Genomic DNA, 22,664 nt, shown 5'->3' with positions numbered 1-22,664 from the left:
TAGAGAGAGAGAGAGAAAGAAAGAGAGAGAGAGAGAGAGAGAGAGTGGAAGCACCCGCAATTCCCAAGCTTCTCTGGTAAGAATTGATTGACTTGATTGAATTGTTATGACTTTCATCCCTTTGTGTGTCTTTTATTGTAATATATATATATATATATATATATATATATATATATATATATATATATATATATATATATATATATGTGTGTGTGTGTGTGTGTGTGTTAAAATGAGTAGTACACATTTAACTCTCCCTTGTTGGATTATAATTTGATTAGGCTGATTTCAACAACCCAGGTGCTTGTTTTTCTTGCTGAGACTTTTGTCTAGAGTCAGCTAATTGCATGGTTTTTTCGGAAGCCTATTGTAGATCTAAACAGGATAGATTATGAGACAATGGGTCTCTAAGTATACAGTGCTGTGAAAAAGTATTTGCCCCCTTCCTAATTTATAATTTTAGCATAGTATTTGTCACACTTAAAAGACTGAGATCATCAAACAAATTTTAATATTACATGTAGATAACACGCAAGTAAATATAAAAGGATGATTCATTTATTAAGGTAAAAGTCTGTCCAAACCTGCCTTGCCCTATGTGAAAAAGTAACCACCCCTGAGGGAAATGTTTGTATTGCAGTAGCTGTTACACATAATAATACAGTATACATAGTAATAGGATATCAATTAAGTTAAAAAAGTAAAATAATTACAGTACTATTAATACACTGTACATTGTGCAGTTTAGTGAGGTGGACAGTCCTGGGGGACAAATTAAAAAGCATGCTCACTGACACCCCCATGGTTGCCAGAATCTTAGACTGCGTCATTGACTGACCTGTGTACGTCCGCCTGCAGAACTGTGTGTCTGACGCTGTGCCCTGCAGCGCAGCCTTTTTCCCAGTGGCGATTAAAATGTTCAACTTATCCCCCCTCTGTAAAAAGGAGGGCGACTGACAGGTCTTAGACCTGTCATTTACTTAGTTTAAAGCACTTAGCTTGTAGTGGAGTGCTTTTTTTAGGCTGTGGACTACTTTTACTTTTACTTGAGTACTGTGTACTCCCGCCACCTCAGAGTGCAGTCTGTACATATTTGCTGAGAGTGGGATTAAAAATGTGTTCAGTGTTAAATTGTAATATTATTTTTGTAATAATAAACATGCGGACAATGATCCGCTGTGGCGACCCTGAACTCACGGGATAAGCCAAAAGGACAAAAAATAATAATACGTTTTTTGGGAATAATACAAATGCACGCCAAAGTTTTCAGATATTTCTTTGTAAAACATTTTGAAAACCATACTTTTTCGAGACACTGTAACTTTTCAAGAAATTCTGATATCTGGATCTTGCTAAATTACTAAACATTATATGTTAAAAGTCTTGTAATCCACCGGCTGTGGGGGCAAAATATGAACAGTATGGAAGTGGAAAAAACACATGCACTTGTAAATGCCAAATTATGACAAATTATCTCATTATTTTCGAGAAAAAAAGTTTGTTGTCCTGAGATAACAAAATAAATAAACCGTTCTCAAGAGATAACAGCATAAAAAAAGATAACTGCATGCATGGACATTCTTGGCTTCCGTACCTACTAAATAATCACTTTACCTACCTAAATAATCACATTTGTTAATCCTTCTATCCAAAATCAAATCAACGGCTTTCGGCTTGTCCCTTCAGGGGTCACCACAGCGGAACATTTTCCACACGTTGATTTGGCATGTGTTTTTACGCTAGATGCCATTCTGGCCGCAACCCTCCCATTTGTTTGTCCGGACTCGGGACCAGCACCAAGGTTTTCCTTGGTGGCTGGGTGAAGCCAAGCCTGGTGGGGTAGGATTCGAACCTGCTGCCTTCTGCATCCCAACCCAATGCTCTACCACTGAGCAACCAGGGCCTCCTGTTAATCCTTCTATGCGCCACGTACAAAATTTGATACAGGCAAAGCAAGTTTCCAGGTCAGGAAATGATTGAAGTTCTGGTTGTCATAAGTGCATATGATCACATACTTTTTTATCTAAACAATGGAACGGTCAGAACACAAGACTACAGTCTATTTTTTATCCTCACCAAGTCATTTCCTTGTGGATGCTCATCATTTCCCATCGGTGCCCAACCTCCCGAGCACCCACAGGCCCCTAACTTCCCAAACTCAGCTGCTCAGGTTGTTCAAGGCAGCACATCTGAGCACCAAGAGCCAAGCATGGCAAAAACCTGTGCCAAATCAACGTGCGATGCTGTTCATGCTACTCAGTAAATAGGAAAAATCTATTCGTATCTTTTCATTTTTATTTAAATAATATTGTTGAAATAATAATGTTAAATAATAATTTTGGCAGGTCATTGAACATGTTGCTGTTAAAGATTACATGGGTGCAGTCCACATCATCTTTCTGCTTGTAATGAACTTGTTTTCAATGCACATCTGTGTGTACTTTGTGTTTTGATTAGAAGTGGGTTGGATGAGTACAAAAGGATGTAAAAGGTCAGCAGCATACAGCAATCAAACCAAAGGGAGAGTTATGAAAAGTTTTACAGTGAAGCCACGAGAGTTCAAAACTGATATTTCTGATCTCATCTCCACATAAACAACAGAGAATCCTTCTTGTGCATCACCATTATGTTCTGGTTCTAGTCAGAACTTCTCAAGTAAGATGTTTCAGTGTTGACTGCCCTCTTTATTATACCTACAAAGTTACTGCTTGTGTAGTGTGTATCAAAAGGCTTAAAATTATTTTTTTTACATGGGGTTCATCTGCATAAATGACTTGAATCTCACAGTTCTCATTTCGCTGTGAGAAAGGTATCTAAAAGGGACTGATGGTATCACAGAGGCATATGATTTAATTACAAAATAAAACAGAAAAATATATAATTAAGCTTTAACACAGCTTGTGCTGATAAGCCTGAATATCAACACTAATACCCTGTTCTTCTCCCAACTCAGTTGTTTGACAGCATTCTTTTTCTCTATTGATCATTGTACATGTTCCATTCTCTAAGGAGCATGTTCTAAAATTAAAGAGTAAAAGCTCAGGGGTTCTCAATCCTGGTCCCAAACACTTAGGGATCAAGATTAAGAACCTTTGCTACAACTGACAACAACTAGTGCCAATGGAGCTTGAGGTTTTTTTTATCCAACAACAAAAAGGCAAAAAATCTCATGTTGTTGAGAGCAGCTTTAAGAGAAGTCAGATAATCAGCTGTAATAACTGAAATGGCTGTGGGTGAAAGTAATATTACACCATAATTTAGGGGATGATTGTCTCAAAGTAACATTTTTTACATATTAGGAAAGGATTACTGGATTTCTCTGAAATACACTGTATACTTACTCTCCACAGACATGTATTTGTAGTAATAATATTGGCTCAAAAGTGTATCTAGCATTAAGTCACTCCTTAAGCTTGAGTATTTGGCAGCTTGGTATATCGAGTTCTTAAACAGTACAGAGAGACACAAGCAGACTAATATAGTGAGATACAGTGAAGACAAATAGCTACCTTGTATGAGGCATCTCTGACACATACTGTCTGTCTCTGGCCTTGTTGACATTTTCTAAGAGAAGTGCTGACAGAGTAGTAAACAAATCAGTGTGACAGTTTGACAAAGGAATGGCAGAGGTCAGAGCAAATGTGCACATGAACTGTCCTGTGAGTACATAGCTTCACATTGTAGGGGAATTATATATATGGTACTGTTGCTACCAGAAGACACAGAATGGTAAACCTGCATAATGTACAGTGCCAATGTTGGTCAAACCAGACAACAAGCCACAAAGGTTTGAGTGAAGAAGCTGTCATCACCTGTAAAAGAATCTCTTCTGTCTTTGAAAGTGCAATCATCTGCAATATCTATTCTGGTTGTTATCTGGCTTAACTCTTCACTGAGTAGATAGTTTCCAACTTTATTTATATGCCAAGATTAGATCTTTGGATTTACTTGTTAAAGGTAAAAAGTTAGATTGAAAAACTTTCAAATGACACTCAACCTAGGAAAACATGTATATGTAAAGCAAAAATGTGAAATAAGACTGAATATAAAGCAGTGAAACATTTTCATATAAAGTTGACGATAGAGCAAGTGAACAGAAACATAGACTAACTTGTCGTCAGTGGCACAAATTGAAGCAAAGTTCCTGCAAGATAGAAATTTTCTAACTTAGTAAAATTATGATAATTCATTTAAATAAAGCAAGGCTAAAGAATGCACTTTTTGTTCAGTGTGGAAATACCAAAAAAATGTCAAGACCAACCATCAAGCAATGTTTCATGTAAGTGTCAGTCTGGCAGGGTACCCGGCACAGTCAGCAAGGCCAAAATGAAGTCCACTTGATCCATGCAGACTAGAATGTGAGTAAAACACACCCATGTAAAGCGAATCATGAACTGTTTTTTCTTTAGTTAACTTGTAAATGTGAGAGGCAAAACAGCGGCGTGACATTTACAGTACAACAGGCGGGTTTCCCGCATCTTGGTGCCTCCATTCCCTTTGTAAATTCTAATTCTACATTATTATTATGAGGACAACTCGGCCCGTCCTCACACATTCAAAGGGCAGTTTGAGGGTTCTGCCCTGGTTTTAGAGTTCAGATTAGAATCAGGTTCAGTTTTGGGGTGGGGAGGCATTTGTTGCGATTGGTTAAATTACAGTAAAGGACTAGGGAAAACATTATGGCAATGAGTGTCATACAACGAGACACGAGAGTTTGTGTGTGTGCATAAATACACTGTACTAGTGTGCTTGATTGAGTGTATCTTGCATTTGAAACTAGGCCAGTGTGTAGTCAAACTGGCCCTTCTCCAGACCATCAAGGCCATCGGCCCAGGTGGAGGTTGGCATACTCCGGTAGGGGTCCAGCAGGATACGGAAACATCTCACGATGAGGATGAGGAGGAACACGAAGAGGAAGATGACCAAGGCAAAAGTTGTCTTCTGCTCCAAGGACATGGCAGCAATTGCTGAATCTGTTGAGGACGAGGTGGAAGACGAAGAGGAGGAGGAAAGGGCGACAAAGTGTCCCCCGGCAGAGTACAGCAGAGAGGAAAGAGCAGAGGTGAAGGGCTCTCCCTCCATCATCCAGGAAGAGAAGTGTGTGACAGGGGGAAGATAGTGACACCACAGATCCCACGAGAGGCACTGTGGCATCCTCCTAACTCCAGCCCAGCCCAGCCCTGTCAGATGGACCTTGTTTTCTGGAGGGACACATGACCAAAGTAAAGCTGTTAACACGTCAGAATCAAAAAGGTCTTGGTCATTTTAACACAAATGAAAAAACAAACAAAGAAATGTCACTGTGTGTTGCTCAGCTAATCTACACTAATAAAGGTGTTTCACCTTTGTTCATTCCAATAATCTGAAACTGACAGGTTTGCAGCTAAGCCTGAGTGCAGGTGTGACAAACCTAGAAAGATGCACAACATGCAAAGAATTAGAGAGTGGAAATGATGAGATGATAAATCCTCTCACATGACTGTAAAACTCAGTTCAACCAATTCCACTGTAATCCATTCTTTAGTGAAGCAAATGAGCAGCTGGGGGAGGGGAGGGGGCTTTAAGGAGCAACTGTAGAAGGAATCCACTACCCTACACTGTTTACAGTAGGTGGAAAGAAGAGTTAAGGTGTTTCTCTAGAAAGTTCTCAGTAATAACCAATCATTTGTGATTCTGTGGGATGCGGAAGATGTGGGCTCTGTCTATAGGAAATAGCCACAAATGGTACTAATAAAGCTACAATGTAATTCAAATGCATTTCTTTCTGGAGCAGACTTTTTAATGCTCGTTCAGCTCAACTTACATTTTAAGCCATCTTTGTAAGACCAAAACCTATAAACAGCAATCGAATCTGGACTGCCCACATATGACGAACGGAGCTCTGCTCATGGCCAAGGAAAGAGCAGCCGAACATTATTCCTTCCCCTTTGAACTTTTTTACGTTTTGTCATGTTACAACCACAAATGTAAACGTATTTTATTGGGATTTTATGTGATAGACCAATACAAAGTGGCACATAAGTGTGAAGTAAAAGGAAAATGATAAAGTGTAGTGTAAATTTGTATTTAGCCCCCTTTACTCTGATACCTCTAACTAAAATCCAGTGAAACCAATTGTCCTCAGAAGTCACCTAATTAGTAAATAGAGCCCACCTGTCTGTAATTTAATCTCATTATAAATACACCTGTTCCATGAAGCTCATGGAGGTTTGTTAGAGAACATTCGTAAACAAACAGCCTCATGAAGTCCAAGAAACACACCAGACAAATCAGGAATAAAGTTGTGGAGAAGTTTAAGGCTGGGTTAGGTTATAAAAAATATCCAAAGCTTTGAACATCTCATACAGCACTGTACAATCTGTCCACGGGGCAACTATAAGTCGTGCACTCCGCAAATCTGGCCTTTATGGAAGAGTGGAAAGAAGAAAGCCCTTGTTGAAAGAAATACATAATTAGTCCCATTTTCAGTTTGCGACAAGCAATGTGGGAGACACAGCAAATGTGCAAGAAGGTGCTCTGGTCAGATGAGACAAGCATCATGTTTTGGGGATGCTTTTCTTCAGCAGGGACAGGGAAGCTGGTCAGAGTTAATGGGACGATGGATGGAGCCAAATACTGGGCAATCTGTTAGTCTGAAAAAGACAGGGGAGGAGATTCCGCTTCCAACAGGAAAATTACCATAAATATTCAGCCAGAGGTACAAAGGAAAGGAGGAAATGGTTTAGATCAAAGCATATTCATGTGTTACAATGGCCCAGTCAAAGCCCAGAGATAAATCCAATTGAGAATCTGTGACAATGAAAATTGAGCTTGAGCTATTTTCTAAAGATTTCACTCTCTAGATGTGCAAAGCGGATAGAGACAGACCCCAAAAGACTTGCAGCTGTAAATTGCAGCAAAAGGTGGTTTTACAAGGTATTGACTTAGGGGGCTGAATACAAATGCACACCACACTTTTCAAGTATTGATATATATTTATTTGCATTTTCCTTTCAGTTCACAATTATTTGCCACTTTGTGTGGGTCAATCACATAAAATCCCCCCAAAATACTGGAACATTTCTAGGGGTATGAATACTTTTGGAGGCTGTACGTGTATTCAGCGTCCTCTCATGTCATTTTCCGATTGGTTTGTTTCTAAACAAGTTTGACAACATTGGACACATGTTACACTGCAATTAAGTCAGAATATTTTTTAAGTGACAATAAACATTTTGTTTGTTTTTAAATTGCCTGTATACACAGCAAGTACAATTTGTCCATGTAGTTTCCTTCCATTCCTACATGGAAACTGTTTGTTTTTGGTGATACGGAGTAAATGAGCTTCTTTTTTATTGAATTCACATATTTACTACTAACAGTGGTATGCAGACATTTTTGACAACATAATAGCCAACACAGCTACAGAGTACTGCTATTGTAAAATTTATAGTATAAAGTTATTGTTAATCAGCCATTAAAGAAACTAAAAGCAACAATGAACTGGACTGAAGAATCAGATGAACAGACAGTTGTCTCTAAATTAAGAAAGAATATGACTCATATAAACAACCTTCCCAGAAAAAAGGAAGAAAGAACAGGTAATATTCTTGCATTTAACTTTGTTTTTGTCAGTTGCTGGACCATGCAGCATTAAAAAGGAAAGATTTGGTTCTCAGTTTGTCATGGGTTTGAAGATATCACATTTTGTAAGAAGGGCCCACAAAATATTTCTAAATCCCTGTAAGCTGCCATTTAGTCCGTGTAGCTGCAAAATCTGTAAAGTAACATGTTGTTCAAAAAGTTATTACACTCCAATGTGTTTATTACAAAGTACTGATAATTACGAGACTGAGAGGCCAGTGGGGTCATATTGGATTATTTTGTTATACCATGCTAATCATAAAACCCCTCTGGGGGTTTCAGCGGAACATAATGAGTGGGAAATTCGGTACAGCTTCATTAGGTTAAAAGCCATCCCAGCCCACATAGCATGATGCTTGTCACAGAGCATTGTTCTCTGCTTCATCGACTGGAAAAAGTTTTTTCAATCTTTCATTTGATGGAATGTGGGACTGTAATGACAGAAACAAGTAGCACTAAGAGGGAGGGGACCGTCTAACCGTACGTGTGTGATAGTGATGCTGCAGCTTCACTCAGCGCAGCGCAGAAAACGCAACATCATGACAGAACCGTGAGCGGAAAGAGGACAAGGAGAGAGGAAAAGAAGACAAGTTGGCAGCAGGTGTGATCAGGACGCTGCAGTCTTATCCCCCCACCTCACTGAAACATGACAGATGAGCTCAGGTTTCGGATCCAGGTTTTTTCAAATACGTCTAACTCTACACAAAGATAAGGTCAATCCCAATCAACCGCCACCTCCGCCAGGTACGAGGCTGTTGCAGAGATGCCTCTGGCTCTCCCTCTTACGCACGCACACACGCACGCACACACACCTAAACACAGCTAACGTGGTAACGTGCTCACACTCATCTGCACCTTGGTAAAGACACTATGAACTGAATAGCCCACCTTTGGCTGTATGCGGAGATGTCGGGTCCATGTCCAGAGTTAAATCGTGGGCCAGCGGGTTTGGCCCATTCTACCTTCTCCTCCGTGCGTCACTGTCTGCACCATATGCGACAAACAGATGACAACGAGGGAATTCGATAAAAGAAGATGCTCCGTGTATGTGGATTCCCGACCCAGTGCCATCCCAGTCTGAAGCTCTGCAGCCTCCCAGCCCGCCGAGGGGCTTCCTGACTCTGGAAGGAGGAAGAGGCGGGTCAGCCCAGTCCACATCAACAACATCTCTGTCTACAGCCGATGCTCTCGCACACAGACACAGTTGCTTCTACAGGGGTGCTTGAAAGTTTGTGAACTCTTTAAAATGTTCTTCTTTTTCCCAAGAGTTTGGACTCCGCCAGTCGACTATCAGGCAGATCATGTTGAATTGGGGAACATTTAACACTACTGTTACCCTGCCCAGGAGTTGTTGGCCAACAAAGATCACACCAAGAGTTATGAATGTGAGTTAAATTAGCTAATTTTGCAGAGAACTGTCCATCTGGGAACTGGAGCTCAATGGAAAGTGGATCACAGCAAGTCAGTAACCCCAAACACTAGTTCTACCGTATAACTGTTTAAACTAACACAATGTAATGTTAGGGAATAAATAGGTAAAGTCTGACTTTAATTCTATAAAGAAGCTGTGGAAGGAGCTGAAGTTTGTGCAGGACGCCAACAAGCATCTCTGAAATAAAACTATTCTATGAGAATGAATGGGCTCCTCAAGTTCCCGAAGACAGTGGCACAACAAACATGTGCTACATGGAGTTTCAAAGGAATCACTCCTACTTTTTAGGTGAAGTTCAATAGTAGCAAAACCACCTGAATATTTGGAATATTACTTAAAAGTGAAATACGCTCTGTGTGTCAACTGTGAAATGCCCTGGAATATGTGCCCTCTTTAGTGGAGGATGTAGTACTTTGAGAATGTACATTCGTACATTCAAGCATTAACCATAATAAGTTATAATCCATTGTTCCACATTCAGCAGCACTTACACAAACATTAAAAAGTGATTTATTTTATATGAATAAAAGGCACATTTAAGAAACAAGCTACAGAGAAGTTGTTTCCACCAAAACACAATATTTAGTCAAATACACGAGTAACTTCGGGTTCTGACAGTGCCTTTCTGTTTGAGTAACAGAAATGGAGTTTACGTATGGTAGAAGTATCCTGCTGCTGGTTCCCAGGGTTGAATGTTTTTACTTGGTCAGTACATACAGCAGTTACAGTGGGCAGACATTTTGCAATAAAACAATGAATGTGATGCAATGATTTTGTTAACTTATACCAATATATGTTAAAGTTGCTGGCATCATTTGACCCATCAATCCACTTTAGTTGTGTCCCAGTTGCACACGACACACTCATTCCAAAAGGCTTGACACTGGACAGTGACTCAGTTAAATGCAAATACATTCACCCACAGAAAACTGTGCAAAGCAGGGAATTAGTGCCTTGCTTCAGTGCAGCCAAAATCAAAGTACCTTCAAAAGCTCAATAGGAGCTTCGTTAACCCTTTCATACAAAAGCCAAAGGTTATCCAACATATTTTGCAGTATGATCTTATCAGGTGCAATGTCCAAGAAACTAGTAATGGTGGAGTACAAGCAGTGCATCAAGCAGCAGTGCTTGTTATGTTTACTGTAGGGAAGAAATAAAGGCTAATTGTAGCCTATTTAGCGGCTGAGTTTAATGAGCTAAGTTGTGGAAAGTGACTTAAATTCTGGGAGACTGAAGGTGAACATCTATCAGCAGCAGAGCAGATGACAGGATCTTGCACGTTTGCCAGTTCAATGGAAGAGGCATGTACTTTTTTTTTTAAATTCAAGTTTCAAACAGACATTACATGAACTAAATTTTAGTTTCAGGTGTTGGAGAGTTAATGAGGAAAAGCACAAAGGCTACGAACTACTGTGTTACAGTCTGCTGTGTATCAGGAGCAGTACAAATATTTACCCTCTTGAAAATGCTGTCAGCGCCGTGTTTTCCTACACACAAGATTTAATGGTATGTTTGGGATGTTAAAGAAAACCTTTCATTTCATTTAATCAATCAGAAAATAAACTAGACCTCATGACAAAATGTCCCTGCACTTTAATTTATTGCAATTTGTAATAGCAGAAATAATGCATTACCAACTGCTCATTTTTGGGGCTTGGTATCCGCAAGTACCCAAATGCAAGCGCTTGTACTTGTAAAACAAATAGAAGTGGCTCATCTTATATGACAAATGTTAGATAACATCTGTTGTATAAAGTTTTGAACTTGGCAGTACTTTCAGGGTATCAGCACATATCACGTATCACTTTTTAATACTACAAAAGCCTTAGTTAGTTCCTTGAAATACTAACAAGCAACATACAGTAGTGACTGGCAACTTTGGTAGTTACATTTAAAGTGTTTGTAGTAAGACTTTATGTAGCAATGACTTTAAAGTTCATCTCAGTTAGTTATTTAAGAACTAACCAAGGAACAAAGTCAGACTGGGGGCCTCATTTGTCAACATCACACATTTCTGTTTAAACTACATATTCTCTTCTTGTGCCCAACATGTGCCAATTCTGACCAGGCCTTCACACAAACCCTGGCAAGCAAACAATAATGGATTTATTGTATTTCTACAATATACTGACAGTTGTGTTACATTATATCTACTGTAACAATAAAAGAGCAAATTCAAGTTTATGAACCTATAAACTTCAACAAAATCATCTTGAACTAAATATCTATATGTGAGGTGAACCTACTGTCAGTCACCTGTGTCTATACTGACATCTTTACCAGTCTTTTAAACAGACCCAACACATTTTACTGTGGAGCTCTGCTTCGCAATTGCTGATGGACACAGGACCAAGCGGTTCACTGACATGAAGCTATGTGTAAACAACTTTGATGAATACCAATGTTGTTTTCACAGACAGTTTCCTACACAAGTGAATAGAACTTTTTCAATGTGTGCTCTGATAAATGAGGTCCCAGGTCCACATTGTACTGAGTCTGAGTCAGGTAAGCTAATTTTGTCCTCAGGTTCCAGGCCAAACTGGTTTAACTCTGGTCCTTCCAACAAGTTAGGATTTGTGTAGGTTGTCCAACTTTGATGACTGCCAGAATATAGAATTTAGATGGGTAGTCTATGAAATAGTCTCGACATTAATTGTTCATAAACACAACAAACTAAATATTACCACAACATGCGTTAAGGTTGATTTTGATATAGATAACCAAGTCTTCTTTAAAGCCTAAAGTGGCACCAAACAACGGATGTGATATTTGATGGTGTGTCAGAGAAACCCTGCTGACACGTTGAGATGAGCCTAAAATATCTGTATGCACAAACATTATACTCTTTAAACAAATATGTGCATTTGGCTTGACAGATGGGAACTGAGGGAGGTGTCCAGTCAGCTAGTTCTTACTCCATCAGGTTTCCATCCATCACGCAGTATATGACAGAAACTGGAGCCTTTCAGCCTCAAACAGTCCTGGGTGGTAGCTGCTGTTTGTAGATTCCGGCAACCGCTGTGGCAGCACTCTTGATCATCTGGCGATGGGTCATGCCCGTCAAGGCCTGATGCCAGTCTGTTCTTTTGATGTTGGGCAGGCTCTGCTCCAGGACCTCACCCACTGTAACAATTAGACCTGACCAGCGCAGGCTGTAGTCAGGTGGGGTCAAAGACTGAGCCTACACAGGGAAGGTGCCACAAACACTTGAATGAGAAGAGAACCTAGTTTGGATTCTAAATAGTACAGAGACAACAAATCATTTTAAAACTGAGCATTTCATTGTTTTCTGTAAAAAGTCTGTTCATTTTGAATTGGATGCCACTAACACTGTGTTGCATCACCGCTTTTTTTCTCTTCATCTCTTTCCTCCTAGGCAACAGACCCATGTGCGAATAGCTGCCAGTCGCTGTCAGTTTTGAAGCCCCTCATATAAATTAGTATGTGAGGATAGTAATAAGGATGGCTAAGGCTAATGTTGGAATACAGCTGGACTGTGAGGTTAGCACCTGGTACATGCAAGTGGATATAGTTCTTTCACTCTTATGCTAAAAGTTTGTTCCTCAACCCAGATTCTTCAAGGGCTCATCTTGAAGAGGTGCAAAAGCAGTTTGGAGCAGACGTATTAGAAACTTAATTGAACATTCTGACCAATGTTATTAAGCTGTCCAATTATTTTGTGTCATATAATTCCAAGCATAAAATGTTAAACATTTCAACACTATCCCAAATATCTCACAAAACATTTGTTTCTGTTTTTTCAAACAGAGGATCTAAGAGACAGTGACCTGTGTGCTTCCTCAGTTGCTGATTTGTACCTGCTGGACGTGCTCTAAAGCCACAGGAGTTGCCTGAGTGAAGACCTTGATGTGGATGCTGTGACCAGGGTCCTCAAGGATTAGACAGCCAATGTCAAACCACCTGAAGACAACAAAAGGTTCTCAAATCTCAAAATTTATGGCTTTTATATGTCTGTCAGTGTGTGTATATACACACACACACACACATATATATATATGTATGTATATATATGTGTGTGTGTATATATATATATATATATATATATATATATATATATATATATATACACACACACACACACACACACACACACACACACAGTAATATAACATTATGACCACCTGTGCAATTTAATGCAATTCAATACAGTGGCTCTGCCATGAATCCTACTGATACTCTTAGTTTTCCCTAGTTTATGCATAAGCAAACTCATTACAGTGGTAAAGTTATTAATATTTCCAGTGATAGTTGTTTCTGACCTTTCTCCGCCATCAAATAATTTTATGTCACATTACGTCCATATCAAATTCAAAGTAAAACCAATTTTCAATTAGTAGTCCAAATTGATTTACCTCAATCTACTTAAGTTTTTCCCAGGAATGCGGAAATTAATGATTGAAATTAAAATCAGTCAGTACTGAGTTACAAATGTGCTCTGTCCATAAGCCGCTAAAGCTGCTTACTACACTGGGTTAATTCATAACAACAGACATAATCCTACTCAAAACATAAAGAAAACAAAAGAATCCTTTTTCTTACTCCTAACTTTTTACAGCACAAGATTTTTTTGTACACAATCAGCTCCTCACCTTCTTACTTGACAGAGCACTTGAAGCATGATGCTGAATCCCAGTTATTTCTCTCGTTACAAACTTTACTGAATTAAGGATCTGAATGCTTCCATAAATGAAACTTTAGCTTTATGCGTTATTTTAAATTAGCAAAAATTCTAAAAATGGTTTCACTTTGTCAAAACAAGGTATTGAGTGTAGATAGATTCAACTAAATAAAGTGCAAAAAAGAAGAAGTGTGAATACATGAATTCAATGTAGTGTGAATAAAAACAGTTTTCTCTTTGTAATTGTACTGGATGTGTGCTACTGCCAGGTTTCTACTTACTTGTCTGGAAAGAGCTCAGCAATGAAGTTTTCTAAAGAGACCACTGGCTGCTTCTCATGGATCACACCGGCTCGGCGCAGGCTGTCAATGCGTTCCTGAGCCCCCTGCACTCACACACAATCACACAGATGCACATATGGTGTGTTAAGTGACCAAGTGTAGTACAGGACCTAGAGATATCTAAAGAAATTAGTTGGAAGACCATTTTAAGTGTCCCTTAAATATTCTAAAAAACGTCTTTGAATGACATTATTTCCCAGGTCCTCAGATGTTTAGATATATTTGCATTTAGTCATCGGGCAGATATGTATATGTAACTTAATAATGTGAGCTGTATTCTATAAATGGTTTACGGTAAATTTACTGCTGCCTAATATACCATTTAATCTTTTATAATGCTGTAATCATTATTAATCAAAACCAGCTGTATCTGATATGCAGAAAAGAGACGTTTGAAAGGCTTTTACTGAGAAAGTTACAATATTAAAGTCAGTGTTGTTGTGCATAAAAGTGCACTCCTCCTCTCATGTGGCAGTAATGTCAGACATCAAACAGCTGTTTGACTGTTACAGATATTTAAATCAATAAAAGAAAATACAAAATATATAAAAGATCTACTTCTATATAGAACTGTCAAAATCTACAATGATCACAGCTGATGTGCTACTGATGAAGTCAGATCTGAGCTCTTGCTGTGAGCAAAGCACTTCTGATTCACTGAAGCCTGTGTGTTTTTGTAGCAGTCTGTTAATATTAGATCATGTTTTAATCAAGGTAAAACACAATTGATGGTCCCCATTAGAAATAGGGCAGTGCATGCACATGCACTGCCGCTCTCTAACAAACTTGTGGGTAGAGACAAAGAGAGAAGGGAGACAGGGCAGTGGTGGACAGCTCTTCAGTAAAAAAATATTTTGCCAGTTTTACCAATAATGATATTGTATTGTAAATAAATGCATGTATGCAGTTGAGACCTGAAGTAATCTGACTTATTCCTCAGAAATTCCTCAGCAATCGGACTAACACGCTTTTAGCACCGCTGATGCAGGCACATGGATGTTTGTATGTCTGTATGTGTATGTGTGTCAGCTCAGCCTCTACTTAATAGCACAGGGTCAGGAAAGAAACTCAACTGATCAGTGCCAGTTACTAGAAGAACACAACCTGATTGGAAATTTCAGACACCGTTTCATGAATTTGCTGGATAATTTTAATTAAAATACAATACAAAACAGGATGGAGACATCATTAAAGTTCAACTATGTTACTCTTGCCTGAACAAATAATTATAACTCTAAAATGTGCTGTGTTTACAGTAGTTACTACACCTACAAGCCAAGCACTGGTTTATATTTAAATGTATTTATTTTTGTGAGCAACGCTCCACCTTCTGGTGCTGCTCTGGAATTATATGAATGGGGCTTAAATGGAGGTTGTGTTAGGAATGTAGACAAATTATCAGACTATGTAAAACAAGTTTTGTTTTTTTACTACGTGGGTTGGAGAAGCAGGTAACTGGTTACATAGGAAAATTTGATGCTCTTAAAAGTTCTATTATGCTAGTGCAGCCTTCTCTGTTAATTTGATCCTGGAAATTTTTATTTTTTTTTAATAGGCAGGTTCAAACAGCAGATGCAAACTAACCTTGACACCAGCTGCATAGCCCACAGGCTGTGGGGCAATGTTGGACTGACCAGGCTCTCCAGTAACCATGGCCATCCCGAAAACCTCCTGGAAGGCCTCTCTAACTGCCTCCACATTTATCTCCTTATCAGAAGTCACCACAATGTCAATATCTCCACCAGACTCTGGACAGCAATAACACAGCAACATTATTGAAGACATACAATATGCAGTCAGCTTTTCTCATTATGGAGTGACGTTGTGGTGACAGGAAAAGCTTGACTCACTGATGTATGGAGCCATGCCAGGATCCAGAGTGGTGATCATGGACTCCACAGAGTGTTTGGTTTTGTCCAGGACTGTCTTTACTACAGGGTTCCCTGCGACTCCCTGGGGACACAGACAAATCAAAGGACATAAATGTCACAACTCTGGGCAAGGCAACACTGTTCAAATAAACTTGCACATTATTAGCTACGTCTCTCTAATACTGATGCATTCTGCAGGATATTAAAAGAATACAGAGAGCATGATGAGAGTTATAGGATCTTGAACATTTGATCGATTTGCATGGTGCCAGCCAACATGCCTTTTATTATTACAAATATCGAAAAAATAACCAAAGTAAAATCCTGTTAACAAAAAAACCCACCAAAGTATATTTTCTGCTTGAGTCCTGTGTGAGCTGCGTTTTAAAGTTACCTTAAAAAATCCCCAGATGCCTCCACCAGTGTTGATGTCTGTAGACACTCTGGGATCTTCCTGTTCCTCCGGGAAAGTGATGGTGGATCTAGTGTCTACTCCTCCTGTCATTGTTGGCTGCTGAACCATGGGATTGGACACTACTCCTAAACATTTGTTAGAAAGTTCATGCTGCAGTGATATTATATCATGAAAGCAGAGCATTTAAATATAAGCATGCAATGATCATTTCTTCATCTCAAAACGTTTTTTGAAACAAAAGCTAACAGTAGTGGGTAAACCACTATAAGAACATTTGTTAGGTTTCATCTTGGTCTCATGTTGTCAACATCAGAACAGGAGGGAGGATTTACTGGAGGAGTGTTGGATTAAACTGATGTAGTTAGAGCCTAATAAATTTACAACTAAATAGAAATTAATTTATCCATATCTACTACAATAAAGTAATCATAGAGACTCAATAATATGTCTGTTAATTAAATGGAAACTGGGTGAAGTTTAAGAGTGAAACTGTTGATGAAGTGTGTTTATCAAAAAGAGACAGCGGTAGCAAATAAATAAATTACATGACTTGACAGTCACATGATGATGGGGCTCTTACCTGGCATGGTCGTAGGACTGGAGAATGTTGGCATCAGTGGTGTCTGTGGTGTTCGACCAGCATGACCTCGTGTGATGTCATATCCTGCACTCATAGAGAAGTTGGATATAGGTGGGCCTATTGGAGGGGCTGACATGCCAGGAGCTGAGGGGGGTGGTGGTCTGGAAGGGGAGGTCAGAGGGGGCAAAGCTGAGGGAACAGAGGGAGGGAAGGGAGAGCTGCTGGTAAAGGAGGAGCTAAGTGAGGAGGGAGGAGGAAACTGGGAGGAAACAGAGGGTGGTGCAGCCAGAGGGCTGCTGAAACCAGGGAGAGAAGAACCAGCCGGCAATGTGGTAGAGACAGCTGGGGAACCAATGGAGATAGAGCTGGTACCTGGGAAGGGCAATGGACTGGACAGACCTGAAACCCAAAGAAGTAATAATAAATCTCAACTAAATCTCCCTGTGTCTGTGATTAGAGATCTGAGATATCTTCTACGATATGAGCATCAGCCCCTATGACAGCTTCATGTATTCTAATATTATACTGTACAATCCAATAGAAACTTATATGAGATCAATCAGTAAGACTTCCCTCACTGTTTCTCAGTCAACACCAGTCATGATTCCAAATGGCAGTTAGGACAGTGGCAAATAACAGTTAACAGCAGTTAAAATTTAAGGTCTATTCCACATCACAAGATGTTGCTTTTTTTAAAAGAAACAACTAAATTCATTATGTCCTTTTTACAAAATGTATATTTCTATACCATTACAACATCATAGCTCATAACTGGCAGATTATTTTGTACTGTTGGCAGATGTACTATATCATAATAATGCAACTTTGCTCTGTTCTTTTCTCTCTCCACTTTCCACTCATCCCAACCAGTCAAAGCAGATGGCTGCCCACCCTGAGCCTGGTTCTGCTGGAGCTTTCTTCCATTAAAGGGAGCTTTTCCTCTCCAGTGCCTATGGTTTGCTCAAGGGGGATTTGTTGGGTTTTCTCTATATATCTTTATAATTTTTACTTTATTATTTAAAGTGCCTTGAGAAGACTTTGTTGTGAATTGGCGCTAAATAAATAAAGTTGAATTTAACTAAACTGAATTTTACATAACAATTTATCAGGAAATGTTTCATTTGAATTTCAGGAGGATATATTCAGTTTAAATTCAACATAATTTTACCATTTTGTAATGGTAAAAATTTTAAAACTACCAGTTTTGATACTTCCTTTAACGGTCTGTTTCGATGTTCGTTCTGGATAAAAGAAAAGAAAGCATTTTCCCCCCAGTTTTAACTGCCATCATGTATTTAGAATAATGTAATAAAATTGCCTGGGTGTCCCTCCTTCTTGTTGACCCTGGTCAAAACCAGAGAAACTGCTGCTGGGGTTTGAACTAACATCACCACAATAGGTTTGTTGCGGGCTTGGCTGTTGGTCTTACAGTGAGGGAAGAGAAGGAGTTTGTTTTGTGTACTAAGATGGTGATGTTACTTCTTCAAATGGGGGAAAAGGTTTGTGTTTCCCATCTTTGTCCTCGAAGGCAAATATAGCTCTGCTGTTTCTCCAGCTTTAAAATCAAATCCATTCTTTTTCATCCGTTTTTTTTACTGTGCAGGCTACTACCTCCACTCATGTTAGCTCATTTTTCTCTTTATCGTTTTTCTTGTATTTGCCCTATTTTTTACTTTTGTCCTTTCGACTTATCCCGTGACTTCAGGGTCGCCACATCGGATCATTGTCCGCATGTTAAATTGGCACAGTTTTATGCCAGATGCCTTTCCTGACGCAACCCTCCCCAATTTCAACTGGGCTACGCGTCAACAAAATCACTATGCAGCAGAGCGGATGCCAGATGCCAAACCTTTTTTTTCATCAAAAACCCTGCTACCGTTGTTCAGATCAGCAGAGTTAACTTGGTCTGCTCACACAGGTCATGTCTTACCTGTTGTCATGGGTGTGCTATTTACTGAGGTAGCCACAGTCACCGGAGGTGTAGGGCTGGCAGGAGGTGTAGTCTCAATACCACTTTCTTCCATCATCTTCTCAACCTAATACCTACAACACAACAAACCCCAATATAGATCAATTGATAAGATGTGATGTTTGGGTTGTGTTTAACATGTAGTGTAGGTAATCAACACCTACAAACATACAATGAAGAGAAATCTATCCACTAAGCATTATGAAGCTGATTAGGCAAACACTGCACATAACGTATTTATTCAATGCACACTAAACACCAATAGTGAATACACCCCTGTGTAACACTACTAAAATATTTAATCATTGAAAACTGTATCTTTGTAAAATGTTTAGGCCTACATTATTTTGGAACTTCACATGTAGGGCATTTGTAGGGCATCCCATGTATAATTAGAAATGGGTTACAGACTACTTTAAAAATACAAAACAAGAGTTAAGTACACGTGGCTAACTGCATAAACAAGGTTAAAATAGATGCTGTGAGCATCCCATCTTTCTCAGTTTTGTTTCTAATGCAGGATGGGTCCACGTAGTGAAAAACTGCCTCGACCAGAAGGAAATCAGACTAGTAGACTTGATAAAGGTAGGAGATTTCACAGGAGCATGTCTAATTCCACCAATAACATAAGTGCAATAACAATAACTACTGTGGAAAAATTACAACTATGCACAATTCTCTATTTATGCAAACTTGCAAAGGAATAAATACAGGTCGACAAATGCAAAATTGTATGAATATATAGTAAATAACAAAGGATCCCCCGGCGGCTCATAACAAGAATTTTGATCTCAAACACAGACTCAGTAACACACACAATATAGAAGACATAAGTAAACTATTATCTGGCCAAAAATTATGTTCTCAGAAAATTGGCTTCTTTCAGCTCATCAATGAAAACATTTCTGTAGTCTGATTATAAACAACATGGCAATACACATAATTAAATTAATTCACTTAACATTTTTGACTAAGGATGTTGTATAGTGTAAATGAAAATTAAAAAAATTCCACTACTGATTACAGTCAGTAGACAGACAGTAGGTCAGCTTAGCACTGGTATGAGATCAGTCAGTATTGTTAGACTGATAGAATTAGGAAACCAATGTATATTTGATAGAAAGTCTGATGGTACCACACAGTACCACATCAACAGTAATTACAACAGTAATTACATTACATTCTGCTTGAATGCCCTGATGATATGCACCTTCGGCTTGGATGCATTAAGAATAGAAAGAAGAAATTCCATTCACCTCCATCTGCCATTGCACTTATTCATTCCTGATTAAGTAAATATGTAACTTTTCCCTAACTGAACCTTTGTTGTTATCTCAGAAGAACTTCTTTGTTCAGTCTTGAAAGAACAACAAACCCCAGCTGTTTCAAGTTTGGCTAATGCTACCGTGTGTAACAATCTAAACGATTAATAAGATAAATGTACCTTTCGCTATGTGTGTCCCCGTGGTTATTAGTGACATCAAATATTAGGATTTATAACTGTATTGGGGTTGTTAGCTTCCTTCACGACAGGACGCTGCACCTCACAAGCTCCTCTGTACACGTGTACAGTCAGCTCAAGCCAAAGAAAACTGGAATATGTAAAAGGTGCGTTTATCGATTTTTCTATGAAACAAATGTCACAAGTATTTCTCTTTACACACCCCACACCAAATAACGTTATCTTTACTTCTCACCTGCTAGTCGGACTTCAGTACAGCACGAATATACCACCGACCTACTTTGATGACGTCACACGTTGCCACGTCTGCTTGACAGTAACTCCTCCCACTACCGGGACAAACACAAGCCGTTTCTCAGCGTTCTCCCACTTGCGGACTTGTGAAACGTCTTCAGTGAAAAGTACTTTTCTAATTCAAGGTTCGTGTGTAGCCAAGTACATCCCGTTTTATCTAGGATGCATGTCAGCTGACTTGTGTCGACTTGCGGTACCCAGTTATCCCAGAATGCATCGCGCGCCAATCCGCGGTCATGGCAGAGAGTTTAACCCTCGAGGCAGCTTAGCAATGAAATAACACTTTTTGCCCTTAGGTAATTGTAAAAAAAATTATATATATATATATATATATATATATATATATATATATATATATATATATATATATATTACTTTTATCCCATCCAATCCTTTCTACAATTTCAGACCTAATAACGTTTTTTTTAATTATTAATTCATATTGTTTTGTGTTTTTAGGCTTTTTTTGTCATATTAATCCCTGACTTTTTCAAAGGGAAAAATACAAAATATGCAATATTTTCCAAAAATTAGGTTTAAAGTGGAATATTTGGGATGAGGTTATTAGAGCTTTGACTGGGTCAATAACTGATAACAACATTCATTTTGAACCATTATTATTAGAGTTTATTAATAAATGTACACTTTTTACCCTCAGGTCCTTCTCATAAAAGACGCGGCCTGAAGCACTTGCCGCTGTTCTAACTGGGGTCCCCAGAAGTGAACAGGACATAGGCATTATATCATGATATGTCTATCATGTGGTGACTGCCATACCAGATCAGTCAGGACCCGGGATAACAACGACCACCACCATTGCTGTTGACCTACAGGGTACCGGTGGAAATTGGACTGCTGTTGGTCGAAGAAGGAGAGGAGGAAGGTGTGTTCATAGGCAGAGAGAGAATAGGAAAACTAAGAATGTAGGACTGACAGTAGGGTCTTTGAATGTTGGGACTATGACAGGGAAGGCTAGAGAATTGATTGACATGATGCAGAGAAGGAAGGTGGACATACTGTGTGTCCAGGAGACCAGGTGGAAAGGTAGCAAGGCTAGAAGCTTAGGAGCAGGGTTCAAGTTGTTCTACCATGGGTCAGATAGGAAGAGAAATGGAGTAGGAGTTATCCTGAAAGAGGATTTTGTGAGGAATGTTCTAGAGGTGAAAAGAGTATCAGACAGGTTGATGAGTATGAAGCTGGAAATTGAAGGGGTGATGTTCAATGTTGTGAGCGGTTATGCCCCACAGGTAGGATGTGAGTTAGAAGAGAAGGAGAAATTCTGGAGGGAGTTAGATGAAGTGATGCAGAAAGCAGGAACGCAGAAGGACAGATGGTGATAGACTTTGCAAAGAGGATGGAAAGAGCTGTATTGAACACTTTCTTCCAGAAGAGGCAGGAACACATGGTACCATATAAGAGCGCAGGTAGAAGCACTCAGGTGGACTACATCATTTGTAGATGTTGTAATCTGAAAAAAGATCAGTGACTGTAAAGCATTGGTAGGGGAGAGTGTAGCCAGACAACACAGGATGGTGGTGTGTAAAATGATGCTGGTGCTGAGGAAGATGAAGAGGACTAAGGCAGAGCAGAGGGCGAAGTTGTGGAAGTTTAAAAAGGAAGAATGTTGTATAGTTTTCAGGGAGGAGCTGAGACAGACTCTCTGTGGTTTGGAGGTGCTTCCAGATGACAGGATCACTACAGCTAATGTGATCAGGTTCAGGAGTGTATACAGAGAAAGAGGTTAGCTAAGAAGAAGTGGGACACTGAGAGGACTGAAGAGAGTAGACAGGAGTACAGGGAGATACAGCGTATGGTGAAGACAGAGGTGGCAAAGGCCAAAGAAAGAGCTTATGAGGACTTGTATGCTAGGTTGGACACTAAAGAGGGAGAGGTGGATCTGTACAGGTTGGCCGGACAAAGAGAGTGAGAGGATGCTGAGGACTGGAGGAGAAGTGTACTGGTTCCCATTTTTAAGAACAAGGGAGATGTGCAGAGCTGTGGCAACTACAGAGAAATAAAGCTGATGAGCCAAACAATG

The 22,664-nt window shown here is 39.3% G+C and overlaps 2 protein-coding genes across 3 annotated transcripts; both read right to left on the bottom strand.

Annotated features, from left to right (window-relative positions):
- Positions 1-267: 267 nt before the first annotated feature.
- Positions 268-9,079, bottom strand: LOC137103333 (uncharacterized). The gene is made up of 2 exons (XM_067483584.1): positions 8,512-9,079; positions 268-5,201 (listed from the first exon to the last, which is right to left on the bottom strand). Exons 1-2 carry the CDS (start codon positions 8,540-8,542, stop codon positions 4,777-4,779), a joined length of 456 nt encoding a protein of 151 aa, XP_067339685.1. The 5' UTR covers positions 8,543-9,079; the 3' UTR covers positions 268-4,776.
- Positions 9,080-9,549: 470 nt separating this feature from the next.
- On the bottom strand, positions 9,550-20,793 carry prrc1 (proline-rich coiled-coil 1). 2 transcript variants are annotated; one of them, XM_067483583.1, is made up of 10 exons: positions 20,568-20,793; positions 20,315-20,462; positions 18,832-18,944; positions 16,902-17,300; positions 16,301-16,446; positions 15,886-15,988; positions 15,620-15,783; positions 13,976-14,079; positions 12,874-12,976; positions 9,550-12,236 (listed from the first exon to the last, which is right to left on the bottom strand). In XM_067483583.1, the coding sequence occupies exons 3-10, from the start codon at positions 18,926-18,928 to the stop codon at positions 12,027-12,029; spliced, it is 1,326 nt and encodes a 441-aa protein (XP_067339684.1). In that variant the 5' UTR covers positions 18,929-18,944; positions 20,315-20,462; positions 20,568-20,793; the 3' UTR covers positions 9,550-12,026. The 2 variants fall into 2 exon arrangements, with proteins under 2 accessions (XP_067339684.1, XP_067339683.1); XM_067483582.1 differs by lacking the exon at positions 20,315-20,462 and having other exon boundaries at positions 20,568-20,792.
- Between the last annotated feature and the right edge of the window lie 1,871 nt (positions 20,794-22,664).

This window comes from Channa argus, chromosome 18, assembly GCF_033026475.1.
Source record: "Channa argus isolate prfri chromosome 18, Channa argus male v1.0, whole genome shotgun sequence".
NCBI lineage: Eukaryota > Metazoa > Chordata > Actinopteri > Anabantiformes > Channidae > Channa > Channa argus.
The sequence above is the reverse complement of the archived record's forward strand: the minus strand, read 5'-3'. Positions and strand labels throughout refer to the sequence as shown.

Coding starts and splice junctions, on each gene's coding strand:
- LOC137103333 (XM_067483584.1), bottom strand. CDS start 8,542: ATGGACCCGACATCTCCGCATACAGCCAAAG. Junction 5,202..8,511: donor ATCTCCGCATACAGCCAAAG/GTGGGCTATTCA, acceptor GTGTCCCTCCAG/AAAACAAGGTCCATCTGACA.
- prrc1 (XM_067483583.1), bottom strand. CDS start 18,928: ATGATGGAAGAAAGTGGTATTGAGACTACACCTCCTGCCAGCCCTACA. Junction 16,447..16,901: donor CAGTCCTACGACCATGCCAG/GTAAGAGCCCCA, acceptor ACAAATGTTTAG/GAGTAGTGTCCAATCCCATG. Junction 15,784..15,885: donor TGGCATGGCTCCATACATCA/GTGAGTCAAGCT, acceptor ATTGCTGTCCAG/AGTCTGGTGGAGATATTGAC.